The following is a 27808-nucleotide window of genomic DNA, read 5'->3' as shown; positions in this document are numbered from 1 at the left end:
ACATGCAAAAAAAGAAAGATGTGGTTGATTAGTCAAATAGATTGATTCAAGATGATACAATGTAAGTTAGGTGTCCAGCAAGTTCACATCCACCAACTGAAGAGAGCTCTTTAGCTTTCTTAAATCTGTTTCCAAATGAGAGACTAGTAACTGCATGGAGACATTTGTGGAGAAGGATGTGTTATAATAAAGAACTATAATGGAGAGAAATTACCATGTCCTCTCTTGGAAGTGTAACATCTTAAGGAATTGAAATTAATATTCATGAAGTAATTGTAAAAGACTATAAGCATATATACTGAAATAATAATTTTTGCAGAACCATAAGAAAGTTATGGACTTTGAATAAAGGAAAATGATTGAAGATCATAATTTCTTAAAATGGGAAGAGATAGCTGAGTAGTCAGGGCAGTGGCTGAATGTGTTTCAGTAGATGAAGGAGTAGTAGATGTCATCTGTCTCTGTTGTGGGGACCTGAGCTTCAAGAAAGCTTATGTCCTTTCTTGTGACTATAGATAGAATGGACTCTTACACTAAGGCTAGACAGCTTTGTTGAGTAAAGAAAATATAAATGATAATGAAGTATATCAAATGCATATCATTATAAAAGTATGTTACCACCAAAATAAATGCATTGCCTTCAATATTTAATTCTTAATTATTGAAACTGACAATGTTATATTTGTATAGAATGTACTATGTAAATACATATGTTTTTAAAATGACTTCATGTAATAGTAGCATTATACAGGGTTTCAGGCTAATAATATAATAATATGGATCCTTAAATTTTATATACAGATTTTGTGTGTGTGTGTGTGCATGCAATAGATGGTGAAATTTTTCCAAGACAAATCTGTTGTCATGGCTTCCTTTCCCCATTGCTATTCTCTCCGGTTTATTTCCCTTTTTATTGCCCATTGCTTTTAGAAGAAATAAATATTAATGAGTTCCACAATGTAGTTTGTACTCCTCTGTTAACACTGGAGAGAGTACCTACTCCCTATTGTGTAATCATTAGCAAGGCAGTGAACAGCTAGTGTCAGCCACAAACCATTTCTTTTACGTCCTTACATAGCAGGAGTGTGCCTGTGAAAAAGATGCTATTCATTCTTCAGTGCACATCCCTGAGTGCTAGTTTCAGAATTCCTTCTGGAGCTATCAGTCTTCTCCAACAGACTCCACAAAATAAGTGCTTAGGGGTTATGAAAAGAATACAAAGCACAGCCACTTCCTCAAGTCATGTTAGGAAATGTTTTATACTCCATCTTTCTCTTATTAATGGGAGGTTCTGTGCTAACAGTTATGAATTTCTTTCCATCTCAAGTAATAGGACTGGTGTACAATGACATTATGTTGCTCCCTCCAAATTTTATGAAAGATATGGGGAAATTTACAGATGTATAGCCGAGTGACTTCAAACACGACTCAGTGAGTGGTGAGTGTAGATGAGACAATTTCACCTCTGAAGACAAGTAGTGACTTCTTTTTATTCCCCTTTGTCTCATGTAAGAACTATGGAATCAAGGCTTTTCTGGTTTGACCTACTGCTTCTCAAAGTGGTGATGCTCTTTGTCCATATATGAAAGCTTAAATTGTCCATATATAAAAGCTAATATATGTTGGGATTAAAAAAAAAAAGACTAATTGAGAAGCGTATAAGAAATTTCAGGTTTGAGGTTCTTCACATGCCGGGCTTCTCCAACTCTATTAGTACATCTTGAGTGATTTGTATTTGGAGTAGGTCATTCATTGTCTTAATTAGAAAATCATTAAAAAGAATGTATCAGTTTTGGGACTCAGCTTTCCACAATCTCAATCACTTCCGATGCTCAGCAATTCAGTTTCAAGGGGTGATTCATTATCATGGTTACCCTCAACCAAGACACAAAATATGTGGTAGTATTATAGGTTTACTGGGTAACATCAGCAGTGATAGAGGAAGGTCATTGGTCAATAAACAAACTGCCTTGGCCCATTTGATTGGCCAGCCCATAAATGCTAGGAGGAAGAGGAAGTGAGCTCAGATGCAGGGCAGCTCCTCTCGGGGCAGACGCGATGAAGCAAGCAACCAGGTCAGACATGCTGAATCTTTCCCGGTAAGACTGGTGTTACACAGATTATTAGAGATGGGTTGATTGGGATAGGAGAATTAGCCAGTAAGGGCTAGAGCTAATGGGCCAGGCAGTGTTTAAATGAATACAATTTGTGTGTTGTTATTTCGGGTAAAGCTAGCCGGTGCTGGGAGCTGGGCAATGGAACACAGCCCGCAGCTCCGTCAACAGAATTGCTGTTTTCATTTTCATAAAGTGGGGAGGACTCTCTGGGTATGTTTGTTTGTGGTTAGTACGTTGATTAGTTAGATTAGGTTGAGATGTGAAGACCCACCTTAACTCTGGGTTGTACTATTTCTTGGGCTAGGGTTCTGTACTGAATAAAGATAGAAGACAAATTGAATACTAACATTCACTGTTCTATGTTTCCTGACTGGATAGAATCTGTTCTATTCTACAGGCTCATGCTTCATCTGCCAGGCCTTCCTAACCATGTTGGCTCTCCCCTCAAACTGTAAGGTAGAATAAACCCTTTCTGTATTAAATTGTTTTTGTAGCATTATTTTGTCACAACAATAATAATATTAACTAATATGGACCATCTTTCTGAAAGATGACTGCAATGCAGCACACTCAGAACTGACATGGATAGCTATAAGCTGGCATGTCTGTAGGAATTTCCCGTGTCAGCCTCATGAAGGGTAAGTTCTGAGCTTCAAATAGGAAAAATGCTGTAAATCCAATACTAGCTGGATTTAAGATTTATGACAAGGATCAGGACTATTTATGAAAAATTCTATCTTCAACATCTCAACATTTAGTGTAACTGAACAGTTGCTCAACTGGCATCTACTGAGCAGATGAAAGCCTGCAAGAGAGTAATACTTGGGAAAACAGATACAAACTGAGTTCACTGTCAAACACTTGATCCAGCCTCTTCCATGGATAAACATATACATGTCCACAAACAAATATTTAGGATAGGACTTTAGTTAATATTATCATTATACTAAATGTTATTACTGCTGTTGGACAATGGTTTTACCCTGTAAAGATTTGTTCCTTGTACTTTTTTAATAAAATGCTGATTGGCTAGTAGCCAGGCAAAGAGTAAAGGAGAGGTGAACAGACAGGAAGTAGAAGAAGGGCAGGGAGAACAAGAGAATTCTGGGAAGAGAAAAGATTCAGTCTGTAGTCCTCACTCAGACACAGAGGAAGCCTGATACAGAGCAAGCAAGATGTGACTGCCTCACTGAAAAAGGTGCTAAGCCACGTGGCTAACACAGTAAAGAATTATGGGCCAATGTCTCTGATAAGCATAAATACCCAATAAAATACTTGCAAACATTCATCTAGCGATGGATGGAGATAGAGACAGAGACCCACACTGGAGCACCGGACTGAGCTCCCAAGGTCCTAATGAGGAGCAGAAGGAGGGAGAACATGAACAACGAAGTCAGGACCACGAGGGGTGCACCCACCTACTGAGACAGTGGAGCCGATCTATTGGGAGCTCACCAAGGCCAGCTGGACTGTGACTGAAAAAGCATGGGATAAAACCGGACTCTCTGAACATGGCGGACAATGAGAGCTGACGAGAGGCCAAGGACAATGGCACGGGGTTTTGATCCTACTTCAGGTTCTGGCTTTGTGGGAGCCTAGACAGTTTGGATGTTCACCTTCCTAGACCTGGATGGAGGGGGAAGGACCTTGGACTTTCCACAGGGCAGGGAACCTTGACCGCTCCTGGGACTGGAGAGGGAGGAGAAGAGGAGTGGGGGAGGGGGAGAGGGGCGGGAGGAGGGGGAGAGGGGCGGGAGGAGGGGGAGAGAAATGGGAGGCGGGGAGGAGGCAGAAAAAAATTTTTTTCAATAAAAAAAAATACTTGCAAACAAATACCAGCATACATATAAATATCATATAAAATTAGCTTTTCCTTGTAGATACTGGGATGATTTGACATCCATAAGTTGATAACTTTATGAAGAATAAAATGGATTTAAAGACAAAAATCACATAAGCATTTAAATAGATACAGAAAAGGTCTTTGACAAAATCCAACATGCTTCCATGACGAAAGCCCTAGGAGAGCAGGATGAGAGGAAACTACCTCATCATAATAAAGGTTACATACGACAAACACAAAAGAAACGTCAACCCAAATGAAGAAAAACTTGAAAGAGTACCATTAAAAGCAGGAAGGGTACAAGGATGTACACTACCCAACTCCTTTTCAATAAAACACTTGAAGCCCTAGAAATGTAAGATGATAGAAGAAAACTAAGGGACTCAAATAAGAGAAGAATAACTCATATTATTCTTATTTAAAGCCTTGGTATTATACACACTATACAAATATCTATCTCGAAAAATTCCACCAGACCTGTTCTAGAAATGATCAATACTTTAAAGAGGAGAAGGATACAAAGTCAACTTATATACCAATAACAAAAAAGAGATCACAGAAACACTTATATTTACAATAGCTAAAGAAAAAAGCAAATGCAAAACTAGGAATTAAGTGTAGCCAAGGAAGCAAAAAACTTATACAATATAAAACCTTAAATCTCTGAAAGAAGAGAAAAGAAATACACTTGAAGATGGAAAGACTGCCCATCGTGGTCATTGATTGACAGAATTACTGTTGTGAAAATGACCATCCTACGAAAAACAATTTACAGATTCAATATAATGTTAACACCTATACTATTCTTCCCAGAAATAGAAATTTATTGTTTTTGTTGATGCAATTGATTGTGAAAGTCCTGTATTCTCACTTTAGGTATCCCCTTTAGTAGTTTTTACCTTTGTCTTTTTTTTTTTCAGGTGGATCCATTGGCTTGGTACCATTTGCTATATTATTTCCCCAGCTTTTATGCACTTAGGACTCCCAGAGTAACCATAAATTTGAAAGTAAAACTTACTTAGTAGAGGCCCATTGCTGTGTCTCTTCAGAGAGACTCATTTTCCCAACTCAAGCTGAGCTGCTATGCTGTCAGCTTCCTGAAAGGGAAGCTGGGATTCCCGAAGCACTCACTCAGAGCTATAATCTCATTAGATGATACAGCAATTTACTATTTCTGTGTCTTGCCCTTATCCCTTCACTGCTCCTAAGTCACAATAATGCATAACCCTCAACCTGCACCATTCCCCACCCAGGAGTAACGACAGAAAGCATCAGCATAACTTGGCTGGTTCCTTCTGGGAATTTCTTAGTCAAGGAATTCACTCCTGTGCTTAAAAGCATTTGAAATACATTGCATTTTGGGTGCCTAAGTAGTTTTGAAAAGATGATTTTGAGATAATGTAGTCTGTCATCCTGATGAAAATGGAATGGGAGAGCAACTTTTAAGTATGTATATTCAGGAAAAATAAAATGAAATGACAAGAATACAAGGAAAAGTAGAATCAAAAGCTGGCCTTTCTTGAGTTCTGTTTCAGGTTCCCTTGAAGTAGCCTTAAGGACAAAAGTACAAAATACAGTGAAGCTAGCTACTTTAAGTCACAAAAAAAGGAATAAAGTTGTTTTAAAGTTTTCAAATACTTTTAAAATAAAAACAATTAAGTAACCAAACCAGTCAACGTACATTAATGTTGCTTTATCTTTGGATCTAACATGTCTATTCAAATTCAGAGGCGCTATTAACTTCTCCCTTATAGGTGACTGGTAGAGTAAATATGGTCTCTTCCTGTGTTAGCTAGTTTTAAAAAGGGGAATCCATTCACATATTTGAGCAGCCATTTTTCAGAAGAATTTCAAACAGACTGTGTCATGTTACAGTGGGGGCAGTAAGCACACTGAGCACATTACCTAAGCCAAAGGCATGGAATCCTTGCTTGCATGTTTAGCTGACTTCTGAACTACTCTAACAGAGTGTTTTCTTTGATTGCATTTTTTGTTTGAATACTTCTTGAGATCTCATGGGTAGGCCCTTCCTCCCATAAAAAGTCCCAGAAGTCACCTCTGGGTAGAACACTAACCACCTTAATCTAATTCCCAGCAGGTGAGTTCTCATTAGCATTTATTCCACTGAATGAAACCTCTTAACATCCTGGAGATGGTGAGGAAACTGCAGAGGGTGTCAGTCCTTTTCTTCTGTTCTCTTCAGAGAGCTCACTGGCAAGAAAGATCTGATTCCTTCGGTGTTTTCTTATGTGTTAATTATTCTATAACTATATTGCATTTCACCTATGTGAAAAATATATTTCAAAAATGTAACCACCATGCCTTTTATTTTTGTTTCAATTTGCCATATTAGACTTAGTCAAGCACAGGATGGAATATTCAGACAAGTGAAAACATTATGGAAAGTGCTTAATTTCTCTCAGTAAACATGTTTATCACCACACTTTACATACTTGTATGCATGGCTATTATATATAAGGTATAATAGTTGCTGTTGAAAATCTTAGAAGATAGCAATCATTATTTTTTGTAATCTACACCTATAATGATATTATATTAACTCTCAAAAAAAAAATGAACCATTAACATGTCATGGGATAGCTTGATCCACGCCTAGAATTTTATGTGTGAAAGCACAGTCTTCTCTGACACGGTTAAGCATCTCATCAGTGAAGCTGTGAAGTCTTTCCCAGGCTCATAATATTGCTGATATAAAAATAGTCTCACCCACCTGTTATTTCAAAAGTGATAGACAGGAAAGGTGTACCCTCTTCTTTCCTTTTTCAGGATATAGCATTGGTTAAAGTGTGCTTATTATTAAAATTATAGATAGCTACAAGCAACATGAATTTACACTATACTGAGGAGGAATGTGATTATTTTATTCTCATTTCTTGATAGAGCATGGGGAAATATGAGTTAATAAACCTTTCTCCACCGTCCAGTTCGGCTGTATTTTCCTTTTAAGCACCAATCGTTTTAGCTGTTGTACCTCATCACAAAGGTTCACAGTCTGGGCTGTCTTTTTTGGTAGCCTGAGTCTCTCTACCCTTATACAGATTTTATTAATGTGCTTCCTACAGAACACCTGTTCAAGTTTTCTATGACGTAAATCACCTTGAGTATGATCTACTCTTTCACTCTGTTTTAGTTTCAATAAAATAAACCATGTTTAACCTGCACCCAGTGAAAGGATCCCTGGGTTATTGTACTTAAAATCTACTTCAGTTTCCCTTTGATCTCTGGAAGCAATCAATGTGTTCCTACACAACTGATGATGAGCATCCAAGAAGAATATTTTTTATCTGCTGTCTAAGATATACACGGGTCACTGCCCCTCAGGTGCTATCCTGTCATACTGTGATAAGGGTTGATTTTATCCTAGTATGAGCTGGATACCATTTACAACTGTCTTAAATCCTGATGAGGTATATCAACAAAAATGTTAGATTTCCCCTACTCCTCGGTGTGGATCTGACCAGGCCTTTCCTTTAAAGAGATACAGTCATTTTCTTGTTGGATATTGTTGAAGAAACATTGTCAGGATTTTAAGGGTTACCTTCTGCTAGCAGCAGCAACTGGATTAAATGGAGATACCCTCCAAAATCAATAGGATACAGCTTTCCATATTGCATATAGATGTTGCTACAAGCTTACCCAATATTGTGAAGATAAGTTGACTGTATAATTCAGCACTATGGTGTATTATACTAAACATATGTGTACATTAATCACTTATGTTGCAATTTTCTGCAAAGGAAGTCTGGCAGTAGTATTTTGTGACCTGTGTGCTTTGAATTAGTTAGCAATACTATATATAACAATGAATAAAGTGATAAAGGTGACTCTGTCCTAATGATAATATGGACATAAACATTCAATTTCATAATGAGACCTATCTGTCAAAATAATAAAAAAGTTTATATGAGCTTCATATCACCTGCTTTCTCTGATTATATATGAAGAGGTTTATTTTGAGTCAAATTATTTTGAACTGATGTTAAAAATACCTTGTTACTTGTGAAAAATGACATCTATAGAAGAGTTTGAATCTGTAAAAGAAAGTGTGGAATTTGTTCTTTGAAATAAGTATAATATGGATAGCATATGGGGTGATCTGTTCATGGTAACACAGTCAAGATTTCTTGAGACTATTGTCTTCTAATTGGGCCTGTTTGTAGAAGCTGGTTTGAGAGGTCTCTTTTTATAAATAAGATTTGGCCTTTTTGTATTTATTGAAAGAAAACAGGCTGTGAATAATCTTCATAGGGTTCAATTGTCCTCCATTCATTCATGTTTATAATCCACATATGTCACCCCTGGGATGCTGGTACACTGGATGGGTTTCTATTGGGAAATGTCACCAACTCCTAAGGGAAATTTACATGTATGTTTTGAGGAAGGAAAGGAAAGAAAGGAGTATAAGCTGTTTTTGCCCAACACACACATACACACACAAACACACACACACATGCACACATATATACACACACAACACACATGCACATGATGCACACATCAAAACAAAACAAAAAATACAACTTTTACCCTCTAAGAGGCTTATTAATATTCCTAGTACATAAAGGAATACACATTCCTAAGTTATTCATGCCATACATACCAATCATAAATATTCATTTTAGGTGAAGTCATTATTTTCGTATCTACTGACCTTTATTTGGCATTTGCTTTATTCTAAAAGATACATCTTAATAATGATATTCTTTTGTGTTCCTGTCTCTCTGTTTTACTTTTGGTTCTTTGCAGTGGTTTAGAAGAGGTATGAGGGACTCTGAAAAAATGATTTAAAACATAACCAGTTATAGTTCAGAATTCTCAAGATCTTTTGAAAGTAATAATCTACAAGACATAATTGACATTCAGAAAGTAAAATCTGATCTACCTCGAGCAATGAAATTATACTACTCTGAAAAGCTTACTGTAATAAATCTACCTAAAAGTCTTAAGAATGCAGCCACTAAAGTGGCCAAGAAAATATTAATGTACTAACATTTGTGTTTTATGCTAGTTCCTTATAACCTCAAGCTACATTAGTAGTAAAATCTACCCTAAGGCTATACTCCTAAATGAGCTGACAAGCTGGGTAAAATTAGTGGATGCAGAACAATTAGATTTTGGAAGTTGCAAATGTAAACCTTCATTGCTTATCTTTGGTCACTGATATCGCATCGTTTGCTCAGGCAGTGGAGCCAGTCTTGGTTTTAAAAGCCTTCATTTGTCTTCCTGCCCTTGCTCCCTCACCCTTTTTTTGACTATTATTGTTCAGAATTTTCCCCTGAATATTCTCCTTCTTTCTCTTCTTTTATTTTCTTTTATCAACTAGCTTTTTTCTAAATTTCTCAACCTACAAGCTTTCTAGGAAGTTCTCTTCTATTCTCAGTTGTCAAACGCAGAATGTGTGTGCTTTGTTCTGACTTTGTTTTAGTGTTGTGCCTTAACACACAGTATTCCCCAGGCCTCGTACAGATATCTACAGTTCCTGCCCATACCCTCTTTTCCTTAAGTAGCCTGTCAGTCATCATTCTGCCCCAGTGCTATTCCCACTATCCTTTCTGATTAATGGTTGTACAGGTCCCCATAGTGTATTATAACTATTGTTTTGTGTACCATCATGATGAGTTTAAGAATTTTATGATAAATATATGTCATATGTTACCCTATCATATATGTCTTTGGATATTTGGTGATAATTTTTTGCTGATATCCAACAAATGCATGTTGAATGAATTATTCTCTGGGGCTTTGCTGGTATGCAGATAAATAACTGCATGCAGAACTGTTTAAAAGTAATTAGTATAAACTTGATCTGATAACATGGTGATCTTCTTGCAGCCAAGGTCATTTTAAATTCACTAGCTCTTTTGCACACTTATCTATCTATCTAGTCCCCAAGCCAAGATTAAAATATAATAAAAGTGAGGAGTGAGACCTATACTTATCTCTGAGTATAGGTACAAATATTTGGAATGTAGTTAGGAATTATGCTGGTTTAAGTAATGTCACCTGGAGGTTCTCCTCCAATATCCATGACTTCACAAGCTCAAGTATTTGGCAGGTGTCTAATGCACTCCTGCATCTAAAGCACAGGGATCATAAAGAGGAGGCGGTGGGAAGATTGTGAGAGTCAGAGGAATAGCAAGCTTACAGTGACATTTTGTCTCCTAGAAAAATCAGAGAATCCAAACCTGTGAAGTCTCATCAACAAGGCTGCCTGAACAAAACCTGCAACATGGATTGTACCATTAGCCATGCTTTTATAGATGGAAGATGTCTCATGGAGATTCCACTTTAGATAAAGAACTATAGGAAACTAAAGAATGTCAAAATCAGGAAAAATAGTCTTCCCCAAGTAAGAATCCCCCAAATGGCTATCCAGTACCAAGGGGCCAGTTGTGAAATACATACCTAAGTAACATTATACAGACTGAGCAGATTTTATTTATATATTTAGGAAATAGATAATAATGTACTTAATCTGTATAATATAATATATATAATAAATTGTAAATAATAAATTGTATATAATATATTTAACAAAATAGCAATAATTGAAAACCAAATATACACAGGAAATATCAATATCATGATAAATTTATTTTTTAATCCCAGTTTAACAAAATGAGATTATTTTTTTAAAAAAGTTAATTGTGCAAGTACTATCCTTTTCTCTCATTTTATATGCTTGCACTATATGCATATAAAATACAAGATAAAATTTTAGTTTTATAAACTAATTACTCTTTTTAAATTTCAATGCCAGACACCTTTACTATTTTTTTTTAGAGATCTATAAAAGAAATCAATCCTGACCACAGACAGAGTTGTATTAAGTTTCTTACCAACCATCAAGTAGGTCACTCCTTATCTGACTCGGACTCTAGTCCCAGTATCCACAGTAGGGGGCTCTTCCTGTCCCCCATGGTCCATTTACATTCCTCAAGGACAACCACCTGCTCACTCTTCAAGAGCAAGTCATTTGAGGGAGAATCACATACCTTCTTTGTCCTTTTGTGTATCTAAGTGGGAGAGCGGGTTGTCGTTGGTTTGTGTGCAGTATACCTCCCGGGTCTGGATGCCACCTCCACAGAGGGCTGTCTGATTGGCACGCCTCTTGTCCTGCTGGCTGAGCAAAGGGTCCACGTGACACTCAGTCCACTCTGCAGTTCTCCAGCCATACCTAGATGAAGAGAATTCAAGAGTGGCGGCAACGTTTACGCAGGAAAACGCTTCTCAATTCTTTTCAGATTTTGTTGTAAAACTTAAACTCAAAAGCAATTCTTCTGGATGCAGTACAGACTCTCAGAGTGACACAGATTCCGTTTAGTAGCTTTTTTGTCCTCAGCTGGGCCCCGTTAGAGGAACTGAATGCAGACTGTGCCTGTTTTAATTGCAACTACTAAAAGTTACTTATCAATATTTTATGAAATAAGAGCATACTGCTGAAAACATGAAATTTCATGTGCAATTAAACTGAACTCGAGCTTGCCCTTTCTCAGAGCTTATAAACGAAGGCAGGCTGAGTCTGAGAACGCCAAACATTGCAAGTGATGACGAGCCCAAACACTTACTTTTGCTTTTAATAAAATGCATGAAAATTGCTTATTCATATCAGAGCAAAATTATAATTGCATGCTAGATTTAAAAATATAACAGAGCAATTCAGAGCTCTCTTATTACTGTCAAGAGTCAGAAGTTTTTCGTGCACATGCTCTGTAAGAGCCTAGCATTCCTGATGAATGCCAGCGAATGAGAAGCGCTGACTGTGCTGCCAGGAAAGCGCATAAAGGATGGTCCCTGATTCTCAGAGCTCCAATCAAGATTAGGATGTGAAACCACTGTTGGGGTTGTCAGCCTGACTCTCCTTAAAAGGAGATAGGGAAGCATTTCCTCATGTCACCAACAATGGGAAATGATGGCTTTTCTCCACCTCTAGGAAAGCGGATACCTTAAAAGCCCCGCGGAAATGGCTCCAGTAGCACTCTGTCAGTCTAACCATGATGCTTCCCAGTGGATCAGATTAAGAGCTAACACAGATGTAAGTGGATGTGCTCATCTCAATCAGACAAAGAGGTTAAAGGTGCCCTTGGATGTCTGTTCTGGGTGCTTGACTCTGTCAAGGGTGGGTAATTTGCCGGTGAAAGTGAGAGTCCTTCCCATTCTCATTTTTAAAAGTAGGAGTTTGGGGATGCACACTTGTGGTATTGTGCCATCAAGGAACAGCAATAAACCTTGTTAATAAAAGAAGAGCATTTCTAGATTCATGGATAATTGATAGGGTAGAGGAAAGTAAAACAGAAAAACTAATTTTCTATGGGAGTTAGAAAACATTGAAAAAAAAAATACCTAGAATGGCATTCCAGTTTAGGTCATACTAAAGAGTTCTGTGATAGAAACAGATTTTCAATAATATAAATAGTTGATATATTCCAAGAAAAGTTCTACCTTAGAAAATGGAGAAGATAATAAAACCAACAATATCTGCTTGTTTTATTAATGGCACTTGAAAATTTGAGAAGATAAAAAATAAAGCCCCACAGTTAGACAAATGCAGAAGAATCTGTTGGGAGATACAATATCCAGAAGTCTGGGCAGTATCCCTGGGTTCCTGTCATGGAGAAGGGACCTGGAGAGCATAAGAAAGGAACTGGATTTCTCAGTCCCTTCTCCTATGGGAAGACTGTGAGTGATTGCAAACCACTATAGACAGCCTCATGTAAACCATCGATATTTTTGTTAAAATGCTTCATATACTAATAGCACTAATTTGCCTCCTCACTGATTTATGAATATTAAACTATAGCCATGTCCATTGAAAATGTGGAAAGTCCACAGTCACTCCCAGTGGAGTGTGCGCACTAATATTCTCTAAGTTTCCTTATAAGTATTCCATGTTCAGATAAACTAGAAATATTGCTAATATAACTCAGTGTAATGCCTTGGAATTAGTATTTTAAGAAAAAAAATACTGGTATAATGGCAAATATTTCAGAATTAGTTTTATTTCACCTGAGTTCAGTGAACATCTCTTAGGCACTTAATGTGTGTTAGGCCCTATAATATATGTTGGTGATGAAACAAAAAAATGAACAAAAATCCCTACCTCCCAACAACTGAAAACACCTTATTTTGTTGTAGTTCTTTAGTCTTTTTAAATAAAATTGTTACATGGATTACCACCTAACTATGTACTCATGATGCTGACTCATTGCAACAAAGACATATGTAGCCTGTTCAATCTAGTGTCCTCAGTGTGAGCCACCTACTAAAATAATTCACCAACCAATATGACCGAATACACTGAAAGAATTGCTGTTAAAAGTCAGGCCTTTATGGAGATTTGGAAATGAAGTTGTTAGTTATATTTTCATTCTGTAGAATAAGCACACCTTTAATGGATAAAGTTTGTAATGAGCTATTCTCGTGTTCTGCTTAAAACATTTAAGAAAATTCACCATTTCTATACTGTTGAATCTGAAATAGTGTTTTAAGTTAGAATACTGATATAGCAGGTTTCAAATATTTGTGACGTCAGAGAGCTGAAAGGTCATGGCAATTGAGGACATTCCAGTTTTACTTTACTCACGTAGCACAGAGGACAGCTCCATCCCCCTGAGACAAACACGGTTCTTTCTCCTCAAGTTCTGGACATTCCTTTTCAGTTCCAATCGGAAACTGCTTAATAGTCCTTGTCCTTACACGAGTGCCTGCGGGGGATGTGACGTCGTGGCATGTTTTTGAACATGGGCTCCATTCTGACCACTCGGACACCTGGCACTTCTTGGTGATCACACAGGACTGGAAAGTCATGGGCATTTTCTCTTGCTGGCAGAAGCTGTAACAAAGCATTGATATTTTTACCTTGGACTCACAGGCAGGTATAAACTTTGTCTTCTACACTCCCGAATAAAATAGCTTGGGCAGTTTAATTGCTAAGTGGACATGCAATTGACAGTTTCACTGAAAATATGCCAACATTTGCAAAGTGTAGTCGAAAAACAAGCTGAACATTGATATTTACCTTGCCTCCTTTTCGGTGGGAGTTGTTAAGCCACTCCCAAGAAATAGAAATAAAGGGAGTCAGAGAAACTAACCAAAGCTGAGTTCATCACATTGATTGCTATTCATTCTAGGTTTACTTTAATTTAGAAAAGGAGAAATGTGAAATTGTTAATATTTGTTAATTTCCATTCTATTTTTCTGATTGAGATAAGCCTGGGCACTTGGTTTCAGTATTTTTGGAATAGAAAACATAATTTAATATATGCCTTAGCATAATTTGATGTCATTCATGACTTAATGTATGCTTATCTAAATATATCATCCTTTCTAATTTCTACATTTTTAAATTTTATTTTTTTATATGGCCATGTATAAGTGTGTGAGTGTATGGTGTGTGCAGAGTCCAGTAGAGGGTGGCTGACTCTCAGAAGCTGGAGACAGATGGTTGTGAGTTCCTTGATATGAAGGCTGAGAAGCAAACATGGGTCCTTTGGAGGAGCAGCAAGAGTGTTTTTAATCACTGAGCATTGCCTCCAGCTTATCTAATTAACATGAACTACTTGTGACTATCATGATTAAATACACAGTAAATATTTTAAAAACATTTATCTGCTACTTATTATAGAGATATACTCTAAAGATATCTTTAATATTTATCTTACCAATAAAATATTTGTGTTCAAATTCTTATCTTTTTAATTCTCCTTGAAACTGAGGCATATGGATTCAAAACTGTAATGTCAACAAATAAAGCAAAAAGATTATGGATGCCAACAGCAAGGATCCAAGTAGCTTGAGTTTTCCTGGAATTGTACTCTGAGTTGGATCCTTGTTCAGACTCAGTAACCAATACTGTGCAGTGACAGAGGCAGCCTGTTGTGATCACAGTTATCCAGCCTGGTGGGAGAGGTCACTGATCAGTCCATCTCATTCAGGTTCCATACTCATTTTTTCTAATTACCCGCAGAGGGAGCCAGGTCCATTCTACTCTAACGACTTACATCCTGTTGTCTTAATCCTACTACTATTCATATTTTTGAAAACTGTATTCCCACAATATAATTAGAGCTGAAAACATCAAAATCAATTCATTGAACTTGGAAAGTCTGAACATAAAATCATATGAGAATGCCTAAAAGGAGTTCTGTGGAGTTAGTTCTATTTCCCAACACCAGAGCAAAACCCTCCTGTGCTCAAATGTTATGGAAATGCTGGCATTAATGGTGTCCTTAGGTATAACACCATTGAATTTTCTTTGCCATAAGCAACTTTTCATCGTCATATTGGAAGTCACTTCTGAGAATCAGGGAAAAAAAATCAATAACCAAATAATGTTTCCTATAACTCCAATTTTACAAAATACACATAATTTGTTTCCTCTGTTTTTATTACCTTTCTTGATACTATTTTCCTCCACATTGGCATGAATTGACCTAAAGGTAATACTTAAAAAGTTCATAATCTCTGTACAGGTGAAAGATAATCTATTTTAATCTTTTCCAAATAATTTTACCACTGGTTTACTGCCTATTAGTACAATTTACCTTGGTTATCTGATGCAAACTCACATGTCAACTATATTACTATGCCACATTCCCTTGTGATAAAATGAGCCCTTCACAGTTTGTAGGGTTACTGTTCGTGGAACCAGTATCTATCCCTGTGAGGCCAGAAAAGATTTTATTTTTATGTTGGGACCTTGTGGGACTTTGAACGTTACCCCTACCCCTGAGAAAAGCCGGGGGTTGCTAGCTCCTTTTTAAGGGATGTATTAGCTAATGGAAAAAATATAAGCTACACAAAGCTGCTGACAAGATGATGACCACCTAACTTTCCCTATTGATTGAGTAACAATGGACCAATCAGATAGGTTTCCAGTCAGACCCTGTGTTAGCAAAGGGTCAGCAGATGTCTGGAGGATGTAAATAATTTGAATAATATACATTGGCATTAATACACTGACTCATAAGTTGAATAGTGTCAAGTCTTTGTCTTACAACTGTACCAGCCTGTTAAGTATATATGGGCTAATAGTTAAAATTAATAACTAAACCAATAGGGGTCCTATAATAGCAGAAACAAGGGTAGTTAACCAAGGAGAGCTATTAAACCAGGATTTGAACCATCCCTATGAAGAGTCTAAATTTTTTTGGGGGGGGTGGCCATTTTCTTTTAAACTTTAGCCAAATTATTTTCTGTAATCTGAGTGGTTAGTGCAAAAACAGATTTTATTTTTCTGAGATCATACACAGTCTTTTTATATAAAGGTTTTGTTTTTTTTTTTTTGTTTGCTTCTTTTTGTTTTGACTTAACCTCTTAACCAGGGATTACAGGATGATGTATTTTTTTAAACTGCTTTTGGCTGACTTTGGGGCATCGTGGTCAAGAGCTAACAAAGGTGAAATGTTAGTCTAAAACAAAGAGGCAATTTAGGTGTTTGGGAGGGTATTTATTAGGACCATCTTGTTTATGGACTCTGTTGAAGAGCCAGCGAACATTTACATCAGCTAGACTGACTGGTCCATATTAGTTTATAGGAAGTCCAGGGTCCACAGTCATTTGGAGTGGATTTTAGTTAACAACTGATGCTTCTTTGTGTCTGCCAACCAAGGGGAAACCTGTTGAGACAAGTTTCAACTAGGAACAGAAGTTAAAATTTATATACTTTAAAAAATAATACATTTGAAACTTTTAGGCCCATATTGAAATCCATATTACAGACAAGGCAAATAACAGATATCTATAAAACAACAACAGAAATAGACTCATACCTTTGAGTCTTAGCAAAAACATAGATTTAAGTCAAAAGTGTGTAAACTTATATTTAGAAGACAACCAAAAGAAATTTAAAATCCTGAGTTTGTGATTCAAACAGTAAATAGTCATTGCTCTATTAGCTTATTAGAACTATAACATAGAAGAGGAAAGACAGTTGAAATCTAGATTTCAGAATTGAACTCCATCTAAAACTTCTCGGGAAAAGTATAAGGCCATAAAATGGTGTAGGAGGTCCTTTTGTCTATATGTTGCTTTCATTGGTTAATGAATAAAGAAACTGGCTTGGTCTGATTGGGTAAAGTTAGGTAGGCAGAGAAAACAGAATTGAATTCTGCGAGGAAGAAAGCAAAGGGGAGAGCCGCCATGGAGTCACCAAAGTCAGACATGCTGAATCTTTCCCACATGGCGATATACAGATTAATACTAATGGGTTAAATCAAGATGTGAGAGTCAGCAAATAAGAGGCTAGAGCTAATGGGCTAGCAGTAATTTAATTAATACAGTTTCTGTGTGATTATTTTGGGGCTAAGCTAGCTGGGCAGCTGGAACAAACAAGTGGACCCTCACTGCAACGAGAAAAGATTTTATTTTTATGTTGGGACCTGTGGGACTTTGAACTTCACTCCCATTCCTGATAAAAGCAGGAGGTCGCTAGCCCCCTTTTAGAAGTATTAGCTAATGGGAAAAACCCAACCTACACAAAACTGCTGACAAGATGCTGACTACCAACTTCCCCTATCGGCTGAGTTAACAATGGACCAATCAGATAAATTTTCAGGACCAATCAGATAAGTTAGCAAAGAGTCAACAGATATCTGGAAGACTTAACCAAGGGGTGTGTGGGGCTATTGCTATCCCCCTTAAATACTAATTACTTATCAGAAATTAACAGCTGTACCTCACCTTTAGCCAGTTCTGATATAGGATAAGTAATTTTGTATTTTGAGACTATAACCTTATGACTGTTTTGTGGTTTTTGTCTTTATAAACCCCTTTCAAAAATAGACGAGGTCCTTCTCCCTCCATCTGCTGAGTCAGACTGTGAGACAAATGACCATGTTAGCCTGTACTTAATAAACTGTAGAAGGAGCTGCAGGCAGGCCTGCTTTTCGTCCCACCCGGCTCCCATACGGCTAGCTTTACACCCAAAATAACAACACACAAACTGTATTCATTTAAACACTGCTTGGCCCATTAGCTCTAGCCTCTTACTGGCTAACTCTCACATCTTGATTAACCCATTTCTATTAATGTGTGTAGCACCATGAGGTGGTGGCTTACCAGGAAGTTTCTAGCCGACGTCCATCTTGGGTCGGAGCTTCATCGCATCTGCATCACTGCCTTCTTCCTCCCAGCATTCTGTCTGTCTTCCCTGCCTGCCTATGTTCTGACCTATCAGGCCAAGCAGTTTTCTTTATTAATTAACCAATGAAAGCAACAGATAGACAGAAGACCACCTACATCAATAAATAAAACCTTGATTTTTACATTCAAAAGTGTGACTCCATGGTGGTCTTCTTGGGCATCCTAAGACTCAGGCACAACAACCCCTAGTGCGTAAACTAGCTTTTTGGAGCCCATTCCCTATGGAGGTGTACCTTACTCAGCCTAGATACAGGAAGAGGACCTTGGTCCTGCCTCAAGTGATGTGACAGACTTTCTTGGCTCCTCACAGGATGCTCCACCCTCTCTGAGGAAAAGATGGGAAATGGGGTGGAGAGAACTGGATGAGGGGAAGGTGAAGGAAAAGGAAAGGTAGCTGGGATTGGTATGTAAAATAAGAAAAGACTGTTTTTTTCTAAAAAAAAAAAAAAGAAAGAAAGAAATAAAAATATGAGCCCTTTAGGTAAATTCACTCAGTGAGTGTGGCAATGCTTGGAGAAGACAAACTAATGGAAAGTTTTGAGGCTAAGAATATGAGATTCCTTCAAGAGATGTGGACTCCAGTGTTCCATGAAACTTTTGAGTTATCTCCCACCCCTACCTAATATGAGAGCAAGATAATATATATCCATATATATAAAACATCCATATGATAATATTATACATCCATATCATAAGATGTTCCTATACCTCGGTTTTGGGTGTCATCCCACCAGATGAGAAATGCGACAATTAGGGTAGGTTCCATTTCCTATTTCATATCTTTCTAAGTAGGTTTGCAACACATGCTGTTGTGCTATTGTTAGTATGATCAGTTTGAGAACTTTTTAAAGCCTAAGTTTAAAACTGAGCTCATATACATCATTTGATAATTGTGTTACCCTTCTATGAGTGTCACTGTTAATTCCATTCTATAATGAAGCATTCTGGCAGAGGTTAGGGAGCTTGCTGAAGAGTTTGTCAGTTCTAAATTGTGGTATGTAATTTAAGCTTAGATTTTTTTTTTTAAACCAGAGCTCATTTCTTACCCATTCCATTCTCAGTCATTTCTCAATGCTTTAACTGCCACTAAGTCATAAAGGTTTTGCAGTTACTGCTTTAGTTGGGGAGAATGCCAGAGTAAAACTGTAAACAACTGGCACAGGGCTTCAAAAACACAATTTGTGCCAGTGATACGCTTCCCAAGAGTTTTGCCATGTAGGGACTTAGTAGTAATTATTAAAATCACAAACAAATACATTTTCCAAAGCCAGGGTCACACTGATGATCTTAGTTAAACTCAATGGATCTCAAAAATGAAACAAAATACCAGATACTCATGTGTGTATATAAGAATGGGAGGGAGAGTACAGAGTATGGGTTACAGAAATCATAGTATCTGAATACACTTTATAGATGCATGAAAATGCCAAAGAACCAAGTCAATTAAAGATCTATCACAAGTAAAAAACAATTTTCTAATAGATGTTGATTTCAGTATAATTCTCAAATGAAGAAAGTTAAACAAACCAAACATAATGAAGACATCAAATTATAATTACATACTGCTATTTGGGGCACGTAGAATGTAAACTTATGTGTGTGTGCTTCTGTGTGATTTTCTATTATGCCTCAAGTTTCCAAAAACATGGATAAAGAAACACACACTGGGACTTAGAAACACAATGACAAGATGATAGTAATTAAATTAGAATCATAAGTATTTGGTGAGATACACAGAAGGTCATTTCCAGTAGTAGGTGACTGTGGTGAATAATAACCATATATCAGAAGTTTTCAGGTTCAGATAAAATTAGTTGATGATGATTAACTGAGATAAAGCTAATTTGCAATGAAATGACATATTGACCAGAAAAAAAAAACAAACATATTGCATTCTTGGCCTAGAGAAATATAGAGTTGGTAATAAGTAGTAAAAATAAAACACACACACACACACACATTACAAGCTTCACTTACATAGCCAGATATTATAAGGAGATTGTCTAAATTGGAGGTCTTTTTAGGTCCCTCCCCATTGGAGATTGTGTAACCCTGTAGAAGAAGAGGAGGAAAGACTGTAGGAGTCAGGGGGAATGGAGGATAAAAGGTGAACATGGCCCACTGAATCTCTAAACTGGGCTAACGTGAACTCACAGAGACTGAAGTGGCAAGCACAGAGCCTGTGAGGTCTTCTTTCCTGCGTGCGTGCGTGCGTGTTTGTGTGTGTGTGTGTGTGTGTGTGTGTGTGTGTGTGTGAGACTGTTAGCTTGGTTCTTTTGTGGGATTCTGAATAGTGGAAGTGAGTGTATCTCTGACTCTTTTGTATGCTTTCGGGAATCTCTTCCTCCTATTGGGTTGCCTTGCCCAGCCTCAATATGAGGGCTTTTGTGGTGTTATGTTGTATTCTGTTTTATTGTACATGGTTTTTGTCTCCTGGAAACCTGCTCTTTTATGAAGAGGAAATGGAGAAGGAGTACATCTGAGTGAAAGGGGAGGTGGGAGGGAGCTGGGAACTGAGAGGAATAGGAGAAGGGGAAACTTGTTGGCAGGTACTGTATGAGAGAAGAATCTATTTTTTTTTGAAAACTTTGTTAACATTTCAAGCACTCTTTCAGGTACAGTATATTACAGCCAATGGTACTTTTAGCTTTTTGAGAGCTCTCCACACTGATTTCCATAGTGGGTGCACAGATTTGCAATCCCACCAAACAATGATTAAGAATCCCTTTACCCTGCATCCTTCTCATAATTTCCTGTCAGATTCTATACCACCCGTTGTCATATACCCAAAGAATTTGATATCCTACCCCAGAGATCCTTGTTCAACCATGTATGTTTATTGTCATTATAGCCACAATAGCAAGGAAATGGAAACAATCTAAAAGCTCTTCCATTGATGAATGGGCAATAAAAATGTAGCAAACTATAAAACTATTTAGTGATAAATAAAAAAGAAACCAGGCAATTTTCAGATAAATTAATGGGTCTGGAAACTATTGTACTGAGCAAGGTTGACCTAGACTCAGAAAGGAAAACATTATTTGTGGTCTCTTATTTGTTGATCCTACTTCTGGATCTTAGATTTGAGCATACAGCCTGTAGTATTCTCAGGAGAATCTAGAAAAGAACAAAGAGACCATGGCAGGATCAGGGAAGAAGTTCCAGGGAGGGTAATAGTAGGAGACAGGTGTTATGAAGTAGATAGTGGAGTTAGTGAGGGCGGAATTTAACCAGGAGGGAAGGATAATACAGGAGAAAATAGGAGAGGGAGGATATAAATAATATTAAGGATCCTTGAAAAGCTATAGAGAAACATTGTTTTATGCTTATTTAAAATATATTTTATATATTCAATGAAGTTATACCACATAAAGTAATGGTGCTCTACCCGAGAACTATACAGCATTTAATAAAGACCCCCAGTCTCTGATATGAGAAACCTCCCAAGAATTTTTGATTGGAGAAATACAAAATATTTCAAAATAATATAGGCTACTGCTATTCTTCTTAATTTACCTCCAAAATTTACAGGTAAGATTGTATTGCTGAAGATGCCACATTCTTTGGACATGGTAAGTGGAATGATTGATATGAAAGTAATTTGGACTGCCTCCTTGAGGGCTGACTGGTTGTCACAGCACTGAAGTACTCTGTAGCTGCCAAGTGAAAGGAGCAGTTGCCGGTCCTATTCAGCATGAAGCTCATGAAACACATTGATAACTGGACTTGCACAATATCCAAAACTGAGAAATGGTGTCACTTTTATTCTGGAGGCAACCAAGAGCTGTCTAATTGGACCAAGGACCTGCTCAACAGAAGGGAATTCATGCTGGTTAGTATAAATAGAACTAGTTACTCGTGGCTGGAAAATCCATAGACCACAAACAACAATCTGCTGCTGCCACATTCCCAAAACAATGTAATGTCAGCTTCTTAAATGCCTCCCCTTAAACCCAAGGCAGGCCTTATCAAAGAAGCTTCATTTTGCAATTATAGAGATGATCACAGAGATCCACAACACCTTAAAGTGTATAGAATCAGTTGAACAGAGGATGTCCAGCCCCAAATAATGTATCCGCAATGCTCATAGCTTCCAGAAAATCACATAAGAGTGGGTGGAATGACTGTAAAAGTCAGAAGACCAAAACAGTGGCTTCATGATAGTGTCCCCTCGACTTGAAAGGAAAAATGCACACATGACATCGCCACAGTATAATTGTTTGAGCATGAATGGCATAATGAAAACACCAGTTGACATGTCAAGATGGACAGGAGAAATTCACATGTTCCCACTCCTCGATTAAGAGCTACAGATGGTCCATGACTGCTGAGAGAGTGAGAATTAGCTTCCTCCAGGGACCAGGTTCCCCATTGGTTATTTCATCCAATATGGGGCTCTCTAGATTTATAGCCATACAAGCAACATTAAATGGGCTCCATATGTTATATATGCATATATATATATATATATATATATATATATATATATATATGAAGATTTTGAGTTTGAGAGGGAAAATCAGAGGTCTGGGGAGAGCTGGCTAGGTAAGACGAGATGGGAGAGATGGAGATGTAGTGCTTATGTATCAGTTTCTCAATATAATGTTTTTGTAAAAAATAAATCACCTCCTATGGGTAAAGATTTGATTAAAAGATATGGAGCATAAAGATGTATTTGGGTTTTATGCAATGCCATGCAGCAAGGTAGAAAAAAATTTTAAGATTGAAGACAGTGACTATCACAATGATTAGTATTCATAATAAATGCATTTAATACTGTCAGATAATTTTCTAACCTTCATGTGTGGGAAATATATAAAACATTATATAATTTTATGCTCAGAAAAACCTTATGAGAAAATGGTTATTAGTTCAACTTGGTTACTTCTGAGTAAACTGGGTATAAGGGGGTCAGAAGGCTTTTGTTTCCTCTGACACCCCGAGATCTTTCTTAGCATTCTGTCAAGTCAACAGATGTCAAAATGGTGTTGTCTCTCACAACATGTCTACAGCAAATCTAGGTTTTCTAGACCATGTCATATAGTCCTCTGTAAAAGGGAGTTTTATACTGTCATTTACTTATCTATGATCTAGCTCTCTATTTATCAGTCTACCTGCCTTCTATTTTTAAGAGTTATTTGTATGAATTTATCAAAGGATTGTTGCTTGAAAAGAATGTTTCAGCCAGAGCTTCAAAGATAGCTTAGTCTGTAATGTGCTTGTCTTGAAAGCATGAAGATCTTAATTTTATTCACACAATCCATGTTTTTAAAATATTAGATTCTGTGGCATATATTTGTAATTCCCCAAACATGGGGAGGCCAAGATCAGAAGATCTGTGGTATTAGCTGGCCACCCAGCCTAACCTGCAAATTTTCAGGACATTGAGAGATACTGTATCATCGAAAAGGTGGATGTCACCTCAGGATGCCACACATGATGTTTTCCCCAAAGCTCCACATGCACACATATATGAACATGCATGAAAAATTTTGGTCATTAATACTTTCTTAAAAATTGATATCGTAAAATAAACCTGCATGGTTTTCCTGTTAGATTTATTTGGGTGCAATTTATTTTGCAAATGATGTAATAGAGTCTTTAAGTGTCCTCCATATCATACAGCTAGAAAGTAACATATGGATCTTTCAGTTGATGGCATCTATGAGGGTGTCAGCAACAGTAGCAATCACTAAAGCTATTATCAAGTATGGAAGAGGGGAAATTAGAAACGCTTTGACCTAGTGGACAACAGGAGCCAAAAGGAGAGAAGGAGTCATTGAAATCTTAGAAGCATTTAGCTTTGGGCAAATGGGTCAACCACGAGAGAATAACTAAGAAGAACCAGTTTTCTAGGAACTCGTAAATAATCTCAGTAGTCATATCCTTTCTTGATGTAGATTCACCATGGATGCATCTAGTAAGAAGTATTATCCAAGAACCAGGTGTTGCTGAAAGTCTTAAATAACATATACATGTATTAAAGTGTAAATTACAAGCTCAGCATATTATTATATTATATACATACATTATAAATTATAAGATCAGAGCCAAAATAGCAAGGACAGAGGAGGGCTCATACATCTGGGCTCATTTTAGATCCGTTCCTTTCACACATTGTGTTACAGATGATCAAGGTGGTTCCATAAACAGTCTAATGTTTAGCTGTGTTATTTCACAGTTATTAATGAGGTCCAATTGACTGACAAGATCATTCATGCTTACTAGTTTATTCATCTGCTATCCTCAGTCCTTCTCTGCTTAATCCTGGCCAGAAAAACTGACATCATGAGGTTCAAAGGATAAATATATTTTGGTTCCTTACTTCTTTTTTAAGAGCACGCCCCTATGGGAAGTGGGAATGTGGATAAGGGATGCTTTGACGAGGATGCTACAGTAACTGTGACAGCTTTCTTTCTTTTATGAGGTGTGGTAGGAGAGCCAGATGGCCAATACTGATAGAAGGAAACTCTGGCTTGGAGAGAGAAGCAGATGTTACTCACTTCACCTTTTATTGGAGAGAGGAACTAGATAAATATTGAAAAATGACAAACTAGAATTTATGTTAACGACTTCCTCCAGAGGTAATGAGCAGAGTGTTTCCTCAATCTGAGAAATGCTATATTTACTTTATTTAACCTCTTTTAATTCATGTTATACTCTAGTAGAAAGGAAACTATTTAAATCTTTTCGCCAAAAAAATTTTGTAGCCCATTTAGTGATGATTGTGCTTAAGAAAACTACCTTCTTCTGAAGACTGCACATTAAATTTTATGAAATGACATGGACATTTTTTTTAGTTTCTTAAAGAGAAAATTCCAACACCCTCATTTTCTTAAGATCAAATTCAAACATTCCCATCTGGTAACAAAGGCTCGTGAAAATCTGTCACTATTTTCATTGCTTTCTCGGGCCATCATCTGATAAAATTAACTCTTATCTGGGTTTCTCCGTCAGCCTGAGGTGTTGCCTATTCTCCACACTGTCTACAGTAGGAAAGTAACCTAGACTCTGGTTCTCAATCTCCTATTTGCCACCTCCTTTGCTTCTAAGCAAATTCTGAGGATCTTGGTGATATAGATGAAGAATCTCAGGAGCTCATGGGCCAGATAGGCTGGGCCATGCAGAAGAATAACAACAACCTTGTCTCAAATAATAAAAGTGGAAGGCAAGGATTGAGCTTGTCCTCTGACCTCTGAATACATGAAATGTCATATGTACATCTGCATTCACATGCATGAACATGAATGTGCACACAAATAAACATGCAAGATGCACAGCCATATAAAAGGATTTTTATAAGTAAGTTGACTATATTTGGTCAAAACAGATATCTGTGAATGCTATTTGGTGCCTCTGCTCTGAAATTACTTGTTCTCTCTCTTCCACTCTCTGTTTTTCCTGTTTTTCTCTATGCCTCTTTCTCTCTCTCTCTCTCTCTCTCTCTCTCTCTCTCTCTCTCTCTCTCTCTCTCTCTCTCTGCCTCCTTTCCTCCTGTTTATGTCCATAGATCTGAACATATCAAAAGTATTTTATATTGTAGTTCATAATATTCATAAAAGAGGCAATGGTTTAATGTTAGATAATATCATATCATAAGGCTAGCACTGACAGTCTATAATCTATAAGAGGAATCTGTTCCCATGGACTAGTGAAACATAGGGTTTGATTTTCTATTTGCACTGTGCACTAAGATCACTGCTTCTAAATGTGATCTTGTTACACATGTGAATTCTTAGATTCTTTCTAAACAACTAAACTAGAATATGAACTTTAGCAAAATCCTCATGAGATTTACTTGGGTAGTGAAATTTTAGGATCAACAGAGATGATTCACCTATGTTCATTCCCAAACACAAGCATAAATCAGTCAGTATTAACAGCTGGTAAAATGAATCCAAATCAAGGTAATACAAGTTCTCACAAACAGTAGAAGTAGATCTCAGACAGAATAGGAATTTGTTAACAGATAGGTGATTAACCAAAATAATTTAAGAATCTGGAACAGAAATCTATGCAAAGTTTTCCTAACAACTTTGAGCACTGAGGATTGCACTGGCACTTCTTTGGTTTATGAGGTTTTCTGTGCTTACAGGAAGTTCTGCTGTTTCTGGCACCAGCTGTTCTATGAAATATATGTGCTGCTTCTTTCTCCTGCCCTCAGCTCAGAAGCCAAGCCCAGCACTAGCATGGGTAGTAGACTCTAAATCACATTTAGACCCCTGGCTGCAAGCACATTTGGGAAACATCAGCTTTAGCTTTTAGACTTCACAGCACAAAAATTCCATTAGGGTGTTGGTAGCCAAAATGTGTTCAGGAAAGCAAGAGATTTTTACAGGTTTTCTATATCACTTGAAAACAGACTCTAAGGCTATTTTGTGGGAATTAATAGATACAAACCCCCATTGCATACTCAGTGAACTCAGCTGAAGAAGAATGCCTAATATATTGACCATGGCATGAACTACATAATAGGCACAGTAGACATAGTAGGACCATGTCATTTTATCAGTAGGAAATGAAACAAAGATAAAATCCCAAACTCTAACCCTTCCACTCAGGTACCTTGAAAATCTCTGAACTGTAGGAGTTGGATTATTGACAAGTCAACCATATGCAGCACACACCCCAAACCAGGAAATTCTTTACTCCTTAAGAATTATTATACTTTGAGGAGTCTATATAACTGTTCATAAATATGAGTCATCTTGACATTTATGGATATACTATTTAGAAACAATATAGCAGTATGTCAATTTTAACACCCTGTAGACTTAGTCTGTAGCAAGCACTTAAAATATTCTTAATCCATGAAAAAGCAAGTTTTCCTTTTTTAAAAAAGGAAGTAAATGCATTAGCATTTCTTAGTTCACCAGATGGTTTCCTTTAAGATGAGAAGTTGTATGTTGCTTCTGCACAATATTACCAAACCTTCCCAATATGGGTGATATAACCAAATACATTTTGAGTAAGTATTTAAAATATATTTAATGTTCATTATACAAAATGCCTAGGCTTGAATATTTTGTAATGTCAGAATGGTCATTGATACTATGTCATGAAATGTATTGTCCTAAAAAGGAAAGTAATTGTTTTATTCTTGGGAAAGAAAAGAAACTTACATGCATTTTTAGGCAGATAAGTTTTTCTCTTGTACCAATATTAGCAATTGGCTATTATATCTGCATCCCAATCTCTTGATCTTATAGCAAACTTACATTCAGAGATTTTATGCTAGAATACAATGCTAATAAGCCATGTGAATTTTTGATTCTATGATTTTTAAAACTGAGTAGAAGGTTTCTCAGATCCTATTAATCCCCAAATTGTGGCATGTCAGACAGTGATGAATACTAGGTTCAGAGCCAAGAGACCTAGACAGTCCCAACCTGCTGATCCCGTGTGACACAACCCTGGTTAGCAAATGAAGCCTCTACCTCATGGTCTTTTAATATGTGGAAATTATATTTTACTAAAAGATCAACAAACTTCTTTCCTCAATAAATGTATATGCCTTAAGATTTTATAACCTAACTAGTCAGTCTAAATCATGATTTGTTTATATTTAGATGAAACCTTGCTTAGAGACTTCTTTAACTTGTAATTATATTCAAGTTGAAATTCTGTCATTAGTATAAAATTATGTTTCCTATACCTTATCATTTCTGTATCAATTTGAATGAAT

General features: G+C 37.0%; 1 protein-coding gene across 1 annotated transcript in view; it reads right to left on the bottom strand.

Moving 5' to 3' along the window:
- Thsd7a (thrombospondin type 1 domain containing 7A) overlaps positions 1 to 27808 on the bottom strand; it is a 418389-nt gene that overhangs the window by 170868 nt on the left and 219713 nt on the right. The window contains exons 3-4 of the mRNA XM_057767705.1: positions 13565 to 13813; positions 10977 to 11158 (exon numbers count right to left, since the gene is read on the bottom strand). Coding sequence (XP_057623688.1) covers positions 10977 to 11158; positions 13565 to 13813 — 431 coding nt within the window. The remainder of the gene's footprint in view (positions 1 to 10976; positions 11159 to 13564; positions 13814 to 27808) is intronic.

This window comes from Chionomys nivalis, chromosome 1 (genome assembly GCF_950005125.1).
Source record: "Chionomys nivalis chromosome 1, mChiNiv1.1, whole genome shotgun sequence".
NCBI lineage: Eukaryota > Metazoa > Chordata > Mammalia > Rodentia > Cricetidae > Chionomys > Chionomys nivalis.
The sequence above is the reverse complement of the archived record's forward strand: the minus strand, read 5'-3'. Positions and strand labels throughout refer to the sequence as shown.